Source organism: Neomonachus schauinslandi, chromosome 12 (assembly GCF_002201575.2).
Source record: "Neomonachus schauinslandi chromosome 12, ASM220157v2, whole genome shotgun sequence".
NCBI classification, from domain to species: Eukaryota; Metazoa; Chordata; class Mammalia; order Carnivora; family Phocidae; genus Neomonachus; species Neomonachus schauinslandi.
The window spans coordinates 12,544,236-12,562,202 of NC_058414.1; the positions used below are offsets into that span (position 1 = coordinate 12,544,236).

Consider the following 17,967-nt stretch of genomic DNA (forward strand, 5'->3'; position numbering starts at 1 on the left):
AATCGTGTAGGTGGAAATCTGGATACACAATTACACTGGAGACAGTCTCCTGCGGTAACTCTTCTTCACTAATCAAGTAATTTGCATTTCAAGATATCTACTTGGACCCATAGGAGAAATGATGAATCTGGTTTTCAAGATCATGTGCTTTTGCCAATTCTCTGCCATCTCAACTTTTGCCATTTTCATTACTGATTGTATAGACATGGAGGCATTTCATTTAGATATCTGGCCTGAAGCGAATGTCTCCAAATGTATATCTGTGAGCTAGCCACTGGGGGGAGAGCACTGCAGAAGGCATTACCCTTGTAGGATGAAAGTCTAACTAACGGAATCACAGCAGGAGTGCCTCAGAATAAAACATCCACAAAGAGCAAAGCAGGGAGGACAATAGCTCTTCCAAGAATTGGTAGGCATTCGGGGCGCCTGGGTGGCTCAGTCGTTAAGCGTCTGCCTTCGGCTCAGGTCATGATCCCAGGGTCCTGGGATCGAACCCCGCATCAGGCTCCCCGCTCAGCGGGAAGCCTGCTTCTCCCTCTCCCACTTCCCCTGCTTGTGTTCCCTCTCTCGCTGTGTCTCTCTCTGTCAAATAAATAAATAAAATCTTTAAAAAAAAAAAAATAGAATTGGTAGGCATTCTTCTAAAAAAGTCCCATGAGGCCTTGTGAGAAGACACATTTCCTTTTTATTTGCAATCCTTGATTCTAGAAATATATTGGGGCTTACAGCATGGATAAATAGCTCAAATCATCTCAATCAAAAAGAGCGTGAAAGTAAAACCAGCTCTAACTCACAGTTTGAAAGATGAACACCTCTAACTTAACTTTCAATTGCCACGTGGTATGTCATAAAATGATGGCAAAATGTTTGCCTTAAGGTCATGACTTCAGATCATGTCGGGAGACTGATCATGAGGTCATGTGATGCGCAGGTCTATACCTGGGCTTGGGGGACTGGTAGCCTGAGCGACAGTTTATCCTGGAACATAGAGTCAAATCAGTTGCCATCTTCTGGACAGAAAATGTTTTCTATACTTTAAGCTCTCTGACAAATACTTTAATACTTAAATGCCAATACTTAATATTAAGGCATTATATATTCTTCTACAGTGAGTGCTCAGATTACAAAAGAATGTTCTCCTTTCATTCTCCTATTATTTAAACATTATTCAATACCCAGATGGTCATTTGACACTCATTTAAAAACCTATTGCATTTGTACTTGGCTCAAAATAAGGTGCTGATTAAAAAAGCCACTTTCCACCCCCTAATGCAGATAGATCCATACACCCCAAAATGCAGCAATGGAAATTGATTTTCTGCCACATATCATGAAATAATCAGAGAAATACAACATAAAGCAAATATTTACCCCCATGGGGAGAATGAAGCTCAGTTTTCTTAACAGACATCAGCAAAGTCCATGGTTTAAATTACAGATTAACAAAGGACTCATGAGCTCAAAATTAAGTTATTCTGTTTAAAATCAATCACTGAAACTGTCATTCTGCTTATTGCTTTGACTTCCTAACAAAGGTTTAAATGAAGACTTTATGTGCAAGAGGAGAATGGCAAGAGATCTGCTCTTTTTCAGACCTGCGTGGGCTGGAGGGGCAAACGTTTAGGCTATTAATGTAATTAGAATGAGGAATGTATTTTTCCAGGAAAAAAAAAAATCTTTACCAAAAAAAAAAAAATCCCACCAATCCACAATTAATCTATTATCTGGGGTGGGGGGAGAATGGTAAGGAGTAGAAGGTGGGGCACATTTAGAAAGCACTAGATGCATTGATACCAGAGCCATTCTGGAGGCGCCAGGCAGGAAATCTGGAATTACTCTAACTTTTCTTTGCAGAGGCAGGCACCAGAACTGGGGAAAGGGGTCCAGAAAGAAGATTGCCTTTGCTAACAAAGTACATTCAGGTTGTGGTGTTGAGAAAGAGCATTTTTGATCATTCGGCTTCATGTTGGGTCACCACTCCAGCGCTGAACAGCTCCCCAATGGCCTTGTCATTGTATCCGAGGACCTCCCTCAGGATGTGCATTGTGTGCTGCCCGAGCAGGGGGGGTGGCCTGGCCTCTGACATCTTGAACTTACTGTATCTCACAGCTGGGCCTGTCAAAAGAGGAGGAAAGCAGGAAGCCTGTTAATGACTAACCCTAGGAAATTCATTACCTAAGCAGCCTGGGGTGTTTTCAATGAATGCCAAGACTATCACTGCCAGTTACAAAATGGTGGCGCATTTTGGAAAGAAATGTATTTTTATGTGAGGTTTTCTTGACTCGGTTTCATCCAACTGTGCCGTGGTCATCTGACCTGCCCATGCGGGGGAGAGGGGGGGTTGGGGGGATATGTATGTGTCTGGCGTGTGCCAGCTCATGCGGAAGTGGCCAATCCTGTCACCAAGACTCTCGCGGCTCAATCACTCAGCTGAGTCGACTCTCTGGATCCAAAAGAACAAGGACCACAGGTACATAGTGTCTCTCTGTGCTGGAATCTGACCCAGGTGAAGGTAATCTGGATGTTTTTTATTCAGTGTCTCCTATATAAACTATAAGGTTTAATTCAACAGACCACAGATCAACTAAAGCTCTGCTAGACCCTGCTGAAGACTTTTGGTGGGAAAAGAGGTGATATGTGCGAGTTTCGTCATCAGGGAGATCTGGGTTTGCATGTGCAGTGCAAGGGGGAGGGGATATTCATTCAGCTGTTCGCAGAGCACTGAGCCACTGTGCACAGGGTAACTCAAGCAGAACTTTCAACAACTGTTGGAAATGGATTTTATGATCCTCATTCTTCACGGTAAGGACACGAAAGCCCAAAAAGCTCAAGTTTTGCTCAAGGTCACATGGCTAATAACTAATAGCACCGGGACTCCCATCCACGTCCATTGCAACCGTCTTGCACTCTCTATAACCTTAGCAGCCTGCTCTTCCTTCTCCAGTTTTCCCCAGAGAAGCTGTTTGGGCACCGCGGAGCATGTTGTTTCAGCAGATTTTTACCTTTCCTGCCTCACTCAATAAATGGTATTTCTGTTGGCTGTTCTTCACATCTCATTTGATTAGGCTTCGGGAAAACAAATTAGATAGTCACAAGAAGACTACAAAACAATGCATTTCTATCTCATAAAAATTTTTCCAGCCTGCTCCTGATTTGGAGTGCACGGAGGAAGGACACGCAAAACCAAAGCGCATGTGGGTAACACAACGTCAGTGAGTAGAGCAGCAAATGTGCTTCAAGCTCTTCAGAGAATTCCATGAATAAAAAGTAAGCCACTGTTGATGATAGAGAGGACACAGACGTCCCCAGACCATCAAGCCACACTTTTGTGTGACACACACCATCCACGATGGACAAATGGAAACTTTCAACTGATGGTCAAAGTTTTGCTTCTTTCTTCTCACCCTTCTTTTTATTGTTTTAAATTGTATTTTTTACTGAAGTAGAGTTGACACATAATGTTACATCAGTTTCAGGTGTACAACACAGTCTACCCATTATGCCGTGCTTCCCATAAGTGCTAGCTGCCATCTGCCACCACACACACCGGTGTGGTACCACGGACTGTGTTCCCTGTGTTGTGCCTTTCATCCCCCTGACTTGTTCATTCCATAACCGGAAGCCCATACCACCCACTCCCCTTCACCCATTTTGCCCATCCTCCCCCTTCCCTCTGGCGACCACCAGTTTGTTCTCTGTATTTATGGGGCTATCTCTGCTTTTTGTTTGTTTATTCATTTGTTCCATTCTTAGAAGCCGCATAGAAGCTCACGCTTCCTTCTAAATGCCCTAGCGCAGACTGCTTTCTAACTGGTCCATCTCTTTTCAGTCAAGGAGCACGCATTGGGAGGCAGGGCCCACTACTCTCATGAAAAGGTTGATAATTTGATGTTTTAGGCATGTGATCTTTATTCACTGCTCTCAGAGTGGGTTCCAATTTTGACATTAATGAACAAGTTTTAATCTAAAACGTGTCTTTCAAAAGAAGGATGTCACTGAGAGAATCAATGTTATGTGACTTCTTCCTAACTGAATGATCTGGAGTGAGACTCCCCGCTGGGAAAGAGTCACTTGACTACACAGAGAATCTGGGCTGGCCAATGCTGCTGGGAATATACTGCTGGTGGTCCCAGCACGGCAGCTGCCATTTTGTCAGAACTTAAGGTGCATTAGCTACTGAGCCATCATGTCCGAGAACCGTCACAACAATCCCAGATGGACACTGAAGGTCAAGGAGGCTTAGGGTACAAGGGTCAGAGTGAGGGTTCAGGTTAGGGAATGAGAATAACCTGCCCAACATCACCCAGGTGGGAAGTGAGAGTCAGTTCCCAAGTTTGTTGGGTGCAAGAACTTGGGTTTTTAAACAAAATAATAATTTGTTAAGGTGAAGTTCACATAACAGAAAATAAACCATTTAAAGGTGAACAATTCAGTGGCATTTCATATAGCCTCAATGCCATGCAATGACCACCTCTATTTAAGAGTTGCAAGACATTTCCATCACTTCAAAGTCAGACTCTCTATCCCTGAAGCAGTTTCCCTCAACTCAGCCCTCCCCTGGAACTCCTGGCAACAACCACGAACCTACTTTCTGTCTCTGGAGTGATCTATTTTGGATATTGCCTATAAAAGGAATCATACAATATGTGACCTTTTGTGTCTAGCTTCTTTCACATAGCATAATGTCTGAGATCCATCCACCTAGCAGCATGGATCAGTACTAAGAACCTGGACTTTGAGCCTCGATGCAGTGATGATAGGAAGGAATCTTCAGGTCCAGCCATACTAAAGGGCAGTTCAACTTGTGTTACTGCCACTATACACTATGCTTTCACAGTAGCTTCCAGATCTACCCCAAAGACTCTGCTACCACTTCTGGATGAGAGGTATTTAACATTTTATGCAAAAAAAAGTCTTATTTTTTTATAAAGATTTTATTTATCCATTTGTCAAAGAGAGAGAAAGAGCACAAGCAGGGGGTAGTGGCAGGCAGAGGAAGAAGCAGGATTCCCACTGAGCAGGGAGCCCGATGCGAGATTTGGATCCCAGGGCCCCGGTATCATGACCTGAGCTGAAAGTAGACCCTTAACTGACAGAGCCACCCAGGTGTCTCCACAAAAAAAGCTTAAAGAATTTAGAATGGTATTACTAACTACCATTTACTGGAGTGGTATTATTAACGAACTAGAATGGTATTCCTTGGTTTTTAGACTTGTTAGCATAAAGGCACTTAGAAAATACTGTATGTTTGGAAAGCCTATGCTTCTCTAAATAATTGTATGTTATTAAAGAAGCCATATCACAGTTTAATAAATTGTATATGCTTTTCCCTAAGCCCCTTCAGAAACCAGGTATTTTGCATATGGTTGAGTTCAGAAAGATTCTGAAGCTGGGGTTCGTTTGTGTAATTTAAGATCAAAGTATAGTTTATATATGCCTGTACTGTACTGGGAATTTTCAAGTTGTAATTTTTATACATTTTTAAAATAAAGTATTGTTTTGTCATGTGGTTTATTAAGAAACAAAAATTTATAGTCTCTGTAATATATATATATATGCAATGGGACAAATAAAGGTGATATCCAGATCCCAGAGAAAGCTAAGTTCCAGGGACATCCCTCCCAATCTAGGTTTTGCACAAAGGGAATAAAGTCCTTTTAAAATACATTTGTCTCAAGAAGTACAAAATGTTTGACATAATTATTTACATCTAAGGTCCAGAAAGAATGAATAATTTGATCTTCCATTAAAAAAAGATGAGCAGATAAGTCACATGTTCTTAAATTACTTTTTGGCAAAGTCACGTCTATGTTCACATATGCTTTCAAACACTTGCAAGCTGTGTGATCTTGAGAATTCTTAAAGTCCCTGAGCCTCAGTCTACACATTTCTAAGATAAGGTTGACAAACCTACCGAGGGTTGGTTTGAGCATCTGGGGAATATAATATGGGTAATATTCAATATCAGTAATAATCAAAGAAATACATATGAAGATAATAATAAGGTACAATTTTGTTTATAGAATTAGCAAGTCTTGTGGCTATTTTGGTTTGTTTTTAAGAGGTCAGTGACTGGTAGGAGTATAAATCAGTACAGTCCTCCTGGCAGGAATTTTGTAACTAACTATGAGGAGTTTTAAAAGTGTTCCCACACTTGAATGGAGAAATTCTACTTTAAAAATGTTCTTCTATGGGTTTAATCAGGATGTTGACAAATTCCATAGGCAAGGATCTACATAAATTTCAAAATATACTCAATACTCTTTTAATACCTATCTCCTTCCCACACAGCTTTCTAACTTATAGGCTGTAAGGGTTCTTTGTGTGTTATTCTGTACATTTTTTTAAAACACTTTTAGCTTCCAAAAGTTACTTTGTTAGGACTAGGTGTTTACCAACACATTCCTTCATATACTGTGCCCATAGGTCTATCTCCTACCCCTTCCTTCCAGATGAAGAGGTCACATAGCTACCATATTGAAAAATATCTGGAAAATATGTCCAAAACTTAAGCACTGGTTAAATAAATTACAATGCATTTAAATGATGGCAACCTGTCTGTACAGTAATTTCAAGTTGTATTTTGGGGGGTTTTGAACACAAATCACTCTCTCCTGAAATACCACTGACATAAAAGTTTAGAAGTTAAACAAATCAATATAAAAATTCAGAAGTGAAGAGAATGGGTGGTAGCATCACTAATGAATGAGATATTTCAACAAATTTAAGAATGACATGGACAGGATAGGGAGGGGGGTGGGAGGATGGGTTAGCCTGGTGGTGGGTATTGAGGAGGGCACGTTCTGCATGGAGCACTGGGTGTTATGCACAGACGATGAATCATGGAACACTTCATCTAAATCTAATGATGTAATGTATGGGGATTAACATAAGAATAAAAAAAAATAAATGAAAACAGAAAATTAAAAAAAAAAAGAATGACATGGACAGGATAATGTTGATGTGTTAAAAGAGGTAGAGGAAACGGGTGTTAATGGTCCATTTCACCCCCCAAGACGTTCTGATCTTAAAATCAGTGGTTATGAGAGAGACAGGTCTTAGAAGAGACGTAGGACAGAAAGCAGAGGATTGGTTGTGTCAATTTTGACTAACTTATTAGTTTGTACTAGCAACTAGAAGAAAAATGAAACTTGCTTTCAAGTTTCTACATGAAAATATTAAACCTACAACTGCCTACCCAAACAAATGATTAATCAAATATGAAGACATGTTCAAACTTTCAAAGATTAAGTAAGTTTATGAAGTAAGTTTCTTGATGTTGAATCCAGTAGAACATGGGAGTAAATGATAGAAGGATAAAATTCTGGTACACGGTGAGAACCAACTAGGGAGTGCAGGGAAGGAAGACCTCAGGATGATAACTCAGACCTGGACAGTCAATAAGGTAGAAACAGAAGAGGGCAGAGGACTTCACAAGGGGAGTCTGAGAGAGCAAAAGAGCCTGAATTGTATAAGAACAACTTAAAAATTGGAAAAATATAATAATAGGATAAAATTACATTACTCAAGAAAAAAATAATTAGAAACTCTAGAAAAAACAAAATTTGCGTAAGAAAATAAAGATCCAAATATGAAGCAAATTATAACGTGGCAAGGTTTTAAGTAACTGATGGGATACAAACAAAGGAAATCCACTTGACCTTGATGCCAAGAACATTCGAGTAGTGCATATTACCTGTGTGTCCTCTATAACAGCACTAAGCATGGTGTATTACATTGTCTGTTTAGTTGTCGGTATTTCCTATGAGGGCAGGAGAATGCAGTTGTATTTGCTAATGGGCCCTCAATGCTTTTCATTTTGCTATAGAAGGAAGAGAAAGGTAAGCATCTTTTCTTAAACACCTGTAATGAGTGTAGATTGTGTTTTTATCTGCATTATTTCATTGGACTTTTCAATTTATAAAATAGAGACCATTGTAATTCTCTCTCTCTTTTTTTTCTTTTTAGAGAGAGAGAGCACGCACACGGGTGAGGTGGGTGGGGGGAGGAGAGGGAGGAGGAGAGGGAGAGAAAATCTTAATCAGGCTCCACGCCCAGCACAGAGCCCGATGTGGGGCTTGATCTACAACCCTGAGATCATGACCTGAGCCAAAATCAAGAGTGGGACGTTTAACTGACTGAGCCACCCCGCCTCCCCATAGACTATAATAACTCTCATTTTATGGATCAGAAAACTGAGGTCCTCTATTTTTTTTTTTAATTTTTCCCCCCAGGATTACTTTTTTATTCAAAGGTAAAAACAAAGAATAAAATAAGATTTAAATTTTAAACAAACTCTGTAGGACACAGGTGAAATCTTTACTTGCAAGGGATAATTCATTAAGGTGTTTAGGAGATTCCAAATACTTGTTTTTTAGGTATCATAGCAGGTTCTGAAGGGGGGGGCCTCCATGGTTATCTAGTTTGCTGAAATCCCCTAAGGCAAGAAAGGGCAGGAGAACAGGAGGTACTAGAATGTGTCCCCAGCTGACTTCCCCCTCAAAGGGGGGGCACATTCTACAAATAAGCCAGGTATTGACAAGAGCATATTATCCTTAAAGTATGTTAAAAACAAGTCTGACCAGTGATTATGAGAATAGAGCTGTCTGATAAACATTTGATATATTTTAAAGATAATAGACTTTACTGCCCAGCAATTACAAGTATTCAGACATGTATTTTTCTATATAACTTACTGTGAGGTGATCAATGTTAAATATTAATTTTCATCATGTTTCAATTCATGTCTTCTTGACCTTCTTCATTTTTCCTTCCAATTGCATGCCTTTGAGGCAGTGAAGAATTTTAACCATGATAGTTATGGACTTGAATATTCATCTGCAGCTACCTATATGCTCATTATGTGCAGTTGTGCTGCTAGTGGTTTTATCAGAGCCATCCTCTGAACGGTTTCTGGAAAACATCAGAACGACCTTCATTCATTTTCACTTCATAGGCTCTGTTGCACCTCGAAGAGCCCAGTGACTGGCCCACAGATGCTGCCGACCAGTGGGCTTGGCCGATGGTGCCTCATGCACCCTCCTCCTTTGGGGGCCATGCAGGAAAGAAAGCACAGCTTCTTCTGCTAGGTGTTTTAACCGAGGTCCTTTAAAGGGTTGGTTAATTTGTCTAAGGTTACCCAGCTAAATAAATAATAGAACCAAGACAAGATCCCCTGTCCATCAGATTTCATGATCCATGCTCTGTCATTTGACACAAATTTGTTGAACGAAAGATTGCTAACAATTAAAGATATTCGAATAAATACCATTTCTGTCATTTTAATTAATTAATTTAGCCACTAATTAATTCAACATATAATTTTTTAGAATCTATCCCTTCATCAGGATTTTGGCTGTATGACCTAGATATGTTTTAGCAAATATACCTGGACCCTACTCTCGTGGAATTTATATTCTGATTTGGGAGAGAGACAATAAACAAGTCAACAAATAAATAGTTAAAATTTTATAGAAATTATAAAATTATTTAAAATCTAGCTGGGAAGATGAGAACATTATAGGCAGAGTGGGGAGAAGACAGGTTGCCCCGAAAGTTTGCTGAAATCCCCTAAGGCAAGAAAGGGCAGGAGAACAGGAGGTACTAGAATGTGTCCCCAGCTGACTGTTCTAGATGGCATGGGTGATAAGACCAAACTGATTAGATGATCCTTAGGCTGAGCCCTAAACTGAGCTATTAGTACAATTAGTGGAGGAAAGAAGGTTCCAGGCAGCATGAACAGGTTTGATGTTCAAAAAACTCAAAAAAGATCCAATGTGTTTAGAACAAGAATTCGGTAGAAGGGAGGTTCTAAATGAAGTTGGAGGGAGAGGCAGAGCAGAGAATGCACAGGGACTTAGAAGGTATGGTAGTGATGGGGCACCTGGGTGGTTCAGTCGGTTGAGCGTCTGATTCTTGGTTTCAGCTCAGGTCATGATCTCAGGGTGGTAAGATCAGTTCTGCGTCAGGCTCTGCACTCAGCATGGGGTCTGCTTGAGATTCTCTCTCTCTCTCTTGCTCTACCTCTGCCACTACTCCCCCACTGCTTGCACTCTCTCTCTCAAATAAATAAATAAAATCTTAAAAAATAAAGAAGTTACAGTAGGGAAGTTGGATCTTATTCTGAGTTCCATGGAGCTTTGAGAGCAGTGATGGAACACTCGTGTTGCTAAGCAGAGCATGAGGCTGTTGGAGGCTGCTGTGGGTAGATTAGAAAAGATGGTGGTGGCCGGACTAGGACAGTGCCTGTAGGGTTTGAGAAAAGTGGATGTGTTGGAGAGCTATGCTGGTGATAGAATGACAGGGTTTACTGATGGATTACATGGGCTAGGGTAGCTGTGAAGGGAAAGAAAGGATCAAAGGAGAATCCTGTGTTTTGGGGTTGAAAACTGGTGGGGCCATTTGCCAGATGGCAAAGACTGAGTGAATTGCACATGGACAGGTTTTGGTGGAAGCAGAAGTCAAATTCTCTTTTGGACATGCTGTCTGAGGTGACTATGAGATATCCAAGGACAGAGGTCAGTGGGCCTTTAGCTATGCAAGTCTGGAATTCAGGGAAGATTTGGGGCCAGGACATATAAATTTAGAAGTCACTTACCATCTAAATGTCCACATTCCAAAACACTATATTTTCATGGCAACTGTATTTATTCCAACATCCTTGATGCTGAAGATTTTAAAGATTTTATTCATTTACTTAAGAGAGAGGAAGAACAAAAGAGAGCATGAGCTGAGGTGGGGGGCAGAGGGAGAGGGAGAAGCAGACTCCCCGCTAAGCAGTGAGCCCCATGTGGGGCTCGATCTCAGGACCCTGAGATCATGACCTGAGCCGAAGGCAGTTGCTTAACCGACTGAGCCACCCAGGTGCCCTGATGCTGAGAATTTAAGTAAGTTGTTTATTTATTTAACTTACTTAAATAAGTTCTTTATTTAAATAAATAAGAGCTTTTTCTCTACTATCTAAGCTCTATATCAATATCTATTGCATCAAAATGTTTTGTGCCCACAGGAAGCAAAATAAATGAATAAGAAGTTAATATCTATAGTTGGTAAGTTTGGAGATAAATGCATTTCTTGACCTTAAACAGACAAATTCCCATTGACTTGACAGCCAAAAATAGGACATTTTTATTTTTGAAAGAACTGGAAACGTTGTGCCCCACAGAAAGAGGCAGGGAGGGAAACTGAGTCATAGCCACTTAGGGATAAACTAAGGTGGGAAAGTCTTTCCTCTGCCTTAATAAAGTCAATCAAATAGAAAACACTGAAACACATGCCCACCACAGCAATCCCGAGCACATAACTTGGTACTAAATCCTGAACCGCAGGTGCCGTCCTTTTGAGGAGACCACCTAGTCTAACAACTAATGGTCAAGGCCCTGGGTCTCCTTACGCCCCTCCCCAGGAAGGGGGCTGGGTGGCACGGCTTGTAGGTTGTACCCACCTCTAGGTGAGGACTGTGTGTGAAATGCCCTCTGGGGTCCCCTCAGGGGTAGTCTATAGGATTCTAGGAAAATGGCAACACCTTGTACTTCAACTTCTGTGTGTGCCCATTCCTGAGAGGCCGAACTGATAAACTTCATGGAATCCAGAGTTCAAGAGCTGGCGGCCAACACAATGCGAAGGCAGGTGAGGAAGAGTCCGTCACAGCCTGTAAGTCATACACCGGAACATCTGAGACTATGACTTAGTGAGTCCTTGCTGGAAACCAGGCCTGGGGCGGAGTGCTTTCTGGTTGTTATCTAAATCAATCCTCACAATGACCTTAGGCACTTTTAAAATATTCATTAATTCATTTTATTCCATTATCGCAGAAGGGCAGCATGGAGCTTAGAGAGGTTATGAAAAGTGTATAAAGAACATATAGCAGATGCACATACAGATCTGCTGACTTTGTAGCCGCTGGGTTTGAGAAGTGATATAGCCAGGTGATTAAGAGTGTGGGTTCTGGAACTAGAGTGTCTAGCGTCACATCCCGGCTGTATCTCCTTTAGTATTTACTAAACCAACCAGTGCCTCAGTCTCTTTCTCTGTAAAATAAGGATGATAATGCCACCTACCCTATCAAGTTGTGAGGACTTAGGAAAAAATTCTTAGAAAAGTACCAAGCACACAGTAAGCGCTTAATACATGCTGGCTGCTACCATTTTCTCTCATTCTGCCGCAGTGCTTGCCTTTGCAACCTAGATTCCTAAGCAGAGCCCAGGTTACCTGCCAATTTCAGACATGGGCCTCCCAGAACACTGACAGCTTAGCTGCATTTCAGATTCATGACAGCAAGTTGGGGCTAAAAGTTTTTAATGTTTAAAAATCCCTCACAGTTAAAAATAGAGCTACCCTATGACCCAGCAATTGCACTACTGAGTATTTACCCCAAAGATACAGATGTAGTGAAAAGAAGGGACAGCTGCACCCCAATATTCATAGCAGCAATGTCCACAATAGCCAAACTGCGGAAGGAGCCGAGATGCCCTTCAGCAGACAAATGGATAAAGAAGATGTGGTCCATATATACAATGGAATATTACTGAGCCGTCAGAAAGGATGAATACCCACCATTTGCATCGACAGGGATGGAACTGGAGGGGATTATGTTAAGTAAAATAAGTCAAGCAGAGAAAGACAATTATCATATGGTTTCACTTATATGTGGAAAATAAGGAATACATGGAGGATATTAGGAGTGAGAAGGGAAAATGAAAGGAGGAAATCAGAGGGGAAGACGAACCATGAGAGACTATGGACTCTGGGAAACAAACCGAGGGTTCTAGAGGGGAGGGGTGTGGGGGGATGGGTTAGCCCGGTGATGGGTATTAAGGAGGGCACGTACTGCTTGGAGCACTGGGTGTTATACGCAAACAATGAATCATGGAACACTACATCAAAACTAATGATGTACTGTATGGTGACTCACATAACATAAAAAAAAAAAAATCCCTCACAGTCAAGGATACAAGTATTTAAAAGGAAAAAGAAAGGAGAGGAAGGAATCCACCATTCCTTAAGCACACATTACATGATGGGCACTTTTCAAATGTTTATTTTGTTCATTCTCCATTACACACCCTTGGAAATAGGTATTTTTCTCCTCTTCCTACAGATAGCAAAGGCAGGCTAAGGGAGGTTAGGTTTCCCACGTCACACATCTGCTAAGTATACACTTATTGTTTTCAACAGCATCGGAACCTACACCACAAATCAATTCTATACTCCCTTGGATTTTAACGAGTTATATTAGAAGGAACTTTGAAAACATGGAGTTTATTTTACTTATTTAACAAACACCATGTGCCAGGCACTATTTTATGGAATTTATACATCTGACTCTTTCAGCCCTTCAGATAATGCCAGAACCTCCAATTATCACCGTTTTACAAATGGGGAAACTGAGAGGCATAGACAGGAGATCACTTGCTCAGGGTCACAGAGTTAGCAAGAAGAGCCAGGATTCATACCCAGTCTCACTCCAAATCCCCAGTCTTTGCCAATGGGCTACACTGCTTCCCGGGGAAAGGGGAAGAGTAAAAGAAGAGGGGATTTTTTTTTAAGATTTTATTTATTTATTTGAGAGAGAGAGAGCGTCACGCACGCATGAGCAAGGGGGAGGGGCAGAGGCAGAGGGAGAAGCAGATTCCCCGCTGAGCAGGGAGCCCCATGTGGGGCTCGATCCCAGGACCCTGAGATCATGACCTGAGCCGAAGGCAGCCACTGAACCAACTGAGCCACCCAGACGCCCAAAAGAAGGGGATTGTCTAAGTTTGAAACCAAATTCAGGCGGTCTTGGAGTAGAACATGCCAAGAACAACTTTGCATTTCATCTTCTGACCAGTCTGTTGTCTCTGTCCTTCTAGATTACAGTTCTACCAGATAACTTATGCAATATGTATTCATTATTACCTCATCTTTTCAAATTCGTTTGTCAGATGCCACTTATTTCCTTGTAGGAATCCCTAGAATCACAGCCCCATCAATTCATTCCCAATGTCCCATGTTCCTGAGTCAGGCAATGTACTCCAAAGCTTTCCCTTCTACCCTCCCCAAAAGGAATGAAGCCTTCCCTTTGCTCCCTGTGGAAAGTTATCTGGTTCAAGGCACAGGGAGGGCCAGTTCCTGGCGTGCCAGAGAATTCCTCAGACAAGCCCTGTAGTGTTTTCCATCTGTGGTTTGAGGCCTTTCAGTAACAAGACCCTGACTATTTTGTCTCATCTCTTTTTAGAAAACTTCCATGATTCTCTTAGGCTAAAAAGGGAATCTACCCAATCTATGCAAACATCCCAAGCTCCTCTAACTATATACAGAATTCAAACTACATTTCTATAATCCAGACCAACTTAATAATGTAAACAGTTGCAGGAAACAGAGGTAGCCAAAAACATGTGGGAAACCATAATGAATATTCAAGTAATGGGAACATAATATCACATCATCATGAGGGAAGGGACCTAAACAGTCCTTTTTTCCAGAACTCCATGCACCTCCCGTCTTGATGATGCATTTCTAAAGCAATGAAACAATCCATTGCTCAACCTCAGAGCAAACTGGCAAACGATCAACACGAAGGGTTAAATTAATTAACATAGCTGGCCTGTCTGATCATAATGGAAGCAAGAATAAAGAAAATTAAAAGTTAAGTGTGTGCACCTTTTCTTTTCTTTTTTAATGTCTGATATGGGTGTCAACTTTTTAAAAATATCAAGAATACTTAAAAGCAAACATCTGTTTTATAATATATGAAATGCTATATCAAACATTTTTATTTTGACTTCTTTGGCCCATCACTAAGATACATGCTGTAGATACCATTTAATCTTCAAGGCTTACTAGTGTAATAAGACGCCAAACTTCATTTTGCTGAAAATGATGATAGCTCCAGTACCAAGTTATTTCACAATTTCCCCTCCAGTGCTTGAACTCATCATCATAACAATAACAATATTTTTTATATGGCGCCTCTCAGCCATAGCATCCAAGGCGCCAAATGGAGCCACACAGTTAGAACACATTAAGCCCATTAGATGTGAGATAAAAACAGATAAAGCCATTTAAACTCGCATGGGCGGTGGGAAAAAGCCACAGAGAATCAAAATGGCTTTGGACCTCTTTAACAGAAGAACTCAATCTGTGGCACTACTTTTGTGGTCAGGCATCCCAGAAACTCAAGGCAAACGTGGTATGTACCACCAGCTTGGACGGATCACCCTAGTCTCATCCAGAGTTCACAGGCACCATTTGTCATTACAGCTGTAGCAAATTTTAATTCCTTATTTTGTAACTCAATAGAGAAGTCCTCCAGAACCACCACCTGTAAGGTAAGAGTATATTTTCAACAATGTCTATGGCCCTGTGGTAGTCATCAGTGAGGTCCATTAAATCTCCAGTTCTCACCTTCCAGGAGCACGCTGGTATTGCCTGTCCTGACCCCTTTGATGGTGGATGAGGTCACGTTACAGGCCAACACACTGTGAACAGAGGGGCTGTGTATGCCGCCTCCAGGCCAGAACACTCAGTTGCTGATTTAAGACCCTCTAGGCCTCTCTGAGGTAGTGACTTGGCCATGTGTGAGACGGTGACTGCTCCATCAGTCTGGGGCCCTTTCAATCCAGATTGCACATTTCTGTGAGCAAGAGATATGTTTGTGTTGTCCTAAGCCAATGTTATTTGGGGACTGTTTGTTACTACAGCATAACCCTAGCTGACAAAGACTGATTACATGCCTCAACTTTAATACAGAGATCTATTTGCTGAAACCAAAGGAGGGACTCCTTCACCCAGCCCCTCAGCACTCCTCTAGAAAGCATTCAGTTCAGATGGTCCAAATACTTTGAAACTCTCATCTTGTGCAGAGCCAATTTTGACCACTGGAATGATGATAACAGCTATTATATACTGAGTACTTACATGTGTTGGACATTTGGTGGAATGCTTTCCATATATTACCTTGTTTGATAGACTAAATGACTTTTAAAAGCAGGATTATTATTACACCATTTTATCAACAAGGGAAGTGGGGTTAAGTAACATTATCAAAATTACACAGCCAGTCAACTAAAGAATTTCGTTACTACTTAGGCTGGCTAAATACTAAGTGCATGCTCGTTAACACTACGATGTATTTCCTCCCTGCATAATGTGGAAGAAAATCTGTTCTCATATCAGTGGCTGAATAAATACCATTCTTTGGCAGATGGTGTTATAAAGCAGTACTGTATTATAAATACTTATATATTTCATGATTGCTAATCCATTAAGGCATTTATCTTTCATTTGAAAAAGAAACAGGGCAACTTGCATTTGATTTATCTATCTTGTTCCAACCCACTGAAATGTCATAGTAGATTATCCATTTCCTGCTGGAAAAATATATGGCCCATAAGGAAATGCTATTCATATTCATTAGCAAACATGCCATCTCCCCTCAGAGCACGCTACCCAAACTTGAGGCTGAGGTCTCTGAAAAACTGTGGACTGGAGGAAGGGCTCCCCTGAATGCTTCTTTCCAACATTTGTGTTTGCTTCTAATTATTTTCAGCACTTCTGAAAATGCTGAAAAGGGTGAAGAAACACCTTGCTGACAATGTGTGCTTTGCCAAAATAATCAATTCTCCCACTTCTTTGCCTTGTAAAATTCAAGTATCCAATACAAACTCTTTGGGCGCATTCCCAGGATTTTGTTTGGTTAGACTTCACCATGGAAAACAAAATTGGTTCAGCTGAAATCTGTAGCCAGAACATTTTAAGCTTCATAGACCTTCAAAGTAGTGACCTTCTCCTCACCTCCTCTGCCTCTGTGCTCCATTAAGGAAAATACCGGAAGAAGTTTCCAGTCAGAGAAGCCGGATTGCATTTCGATTCAGTTTTGAGGGGAGGAACTGAACAGAGCTGGAGCAGGTGGTTATTTGTGGCTCTTGCTACAGATGAGCTTTGAAAAGTTCTTCTGTAAGCCTCTGAAGGTCCTTTATAATTTAATAAAATTTTCCTGTGCTTCTTAATCTCTATCTTACAGGAATCAGTCTTATATTTACCATCTTCTTCTTTGCTTTCCCAAGAGTGCCTGAGATCACACAAATCACAATCATAGCCCAAGCAAATAGAGTATCAAGAAAAATAGGTCCACAAACTTGCTGCTGGGAAAATGGCGATGTGTTAACTATTTGCCGTAAGATGTGATCTTAGTTTTTCCCTTTCACTTTACCTCTGAGGTCCAGATGGAAAGATTTTAGAAAGTGCTTTCCCTCTATGCCCCTATTTCTATTTTGGCATGATCATCCTCTTGATGACAGGGCCTTCATCCCCAGCCTTGCCTTTGATACTTGCTATCCCAGTGGTGCTACCTCTGAAACATCTCTCACACATTCCCACACTTCTCATCTTTCCTGCCACCTCCTTGGGCCAGAGCACTCTGAAATAGGAGGACAGCTTGCCTAATCTTTTATTCCCAGCTGCTCCATCCAGCTAAACGGCACTCATTCTCGCCTGGACCGGACACTGTGCTGGTCCCTTTGCCGACCCAGAATGCATCTCAGCATGGCAATCCTCAAGCCCAAGTTATTCTTGAGGCTCTGCTCAAGCTAACTTGATGTTGAGCCGTCCTTTTTTCTCGCAGTTCAAAGGAACATCTCTCTTGTCTGATTCCCTATAACATTTGATCTGTTTTTCCTCAATGGTGTATCTCAATCTCTAATTGTATTGCCTCTTGAGATCTTCTTTGAGACCAGAATTAATGTTCTGCTCATCTTGCATCCCTCATAGTACCTACCATATGGTGAGTGTTCAGTAAATAACTGAAGGATTAGACTAAAAAAAAAAAAAAAAGCCACCTAACTAGAATCTTGAATTAGGAAATAAGACCACTAGAAATCTATGATATACAGAAGAAACATTGAGGCTTGTTTATATGGTGTATAAATGGAGTCATCCTGATTCTTCTTTCTCTGACACTCCATATCTAACTCATCAGCAGATCCTACT

The 17,967-nt window shown here is 41.1% G+C and overlaps 1 protein-coding gene across 1 annotated transcript in view; it reads right to left on the bottom strand.

Annotated features, from left to right (window-relative positions):
* Positions 1-1,931: 1,931 nt before the first annotated feature.
* SUGCT (succinyl-CoA:glutarate-CoA transferase) overlaps positions 1,932-17,967 on the bottom strand; it is a 630,208-nt gene continuing 614,172 nt past the window's right edge. The window contains exon 8 of the mRNA XM_021703719.2: positions 1,932-2,115. Coding sequence (XP_021559394.2) covers positions 1,952-2,115 — 164 coding nt within the window. The 3' untranslated portion in view covers positions 1,932-1,951. The remainder of the gene's footprint in view (positions 2,116-17,967) is intronic.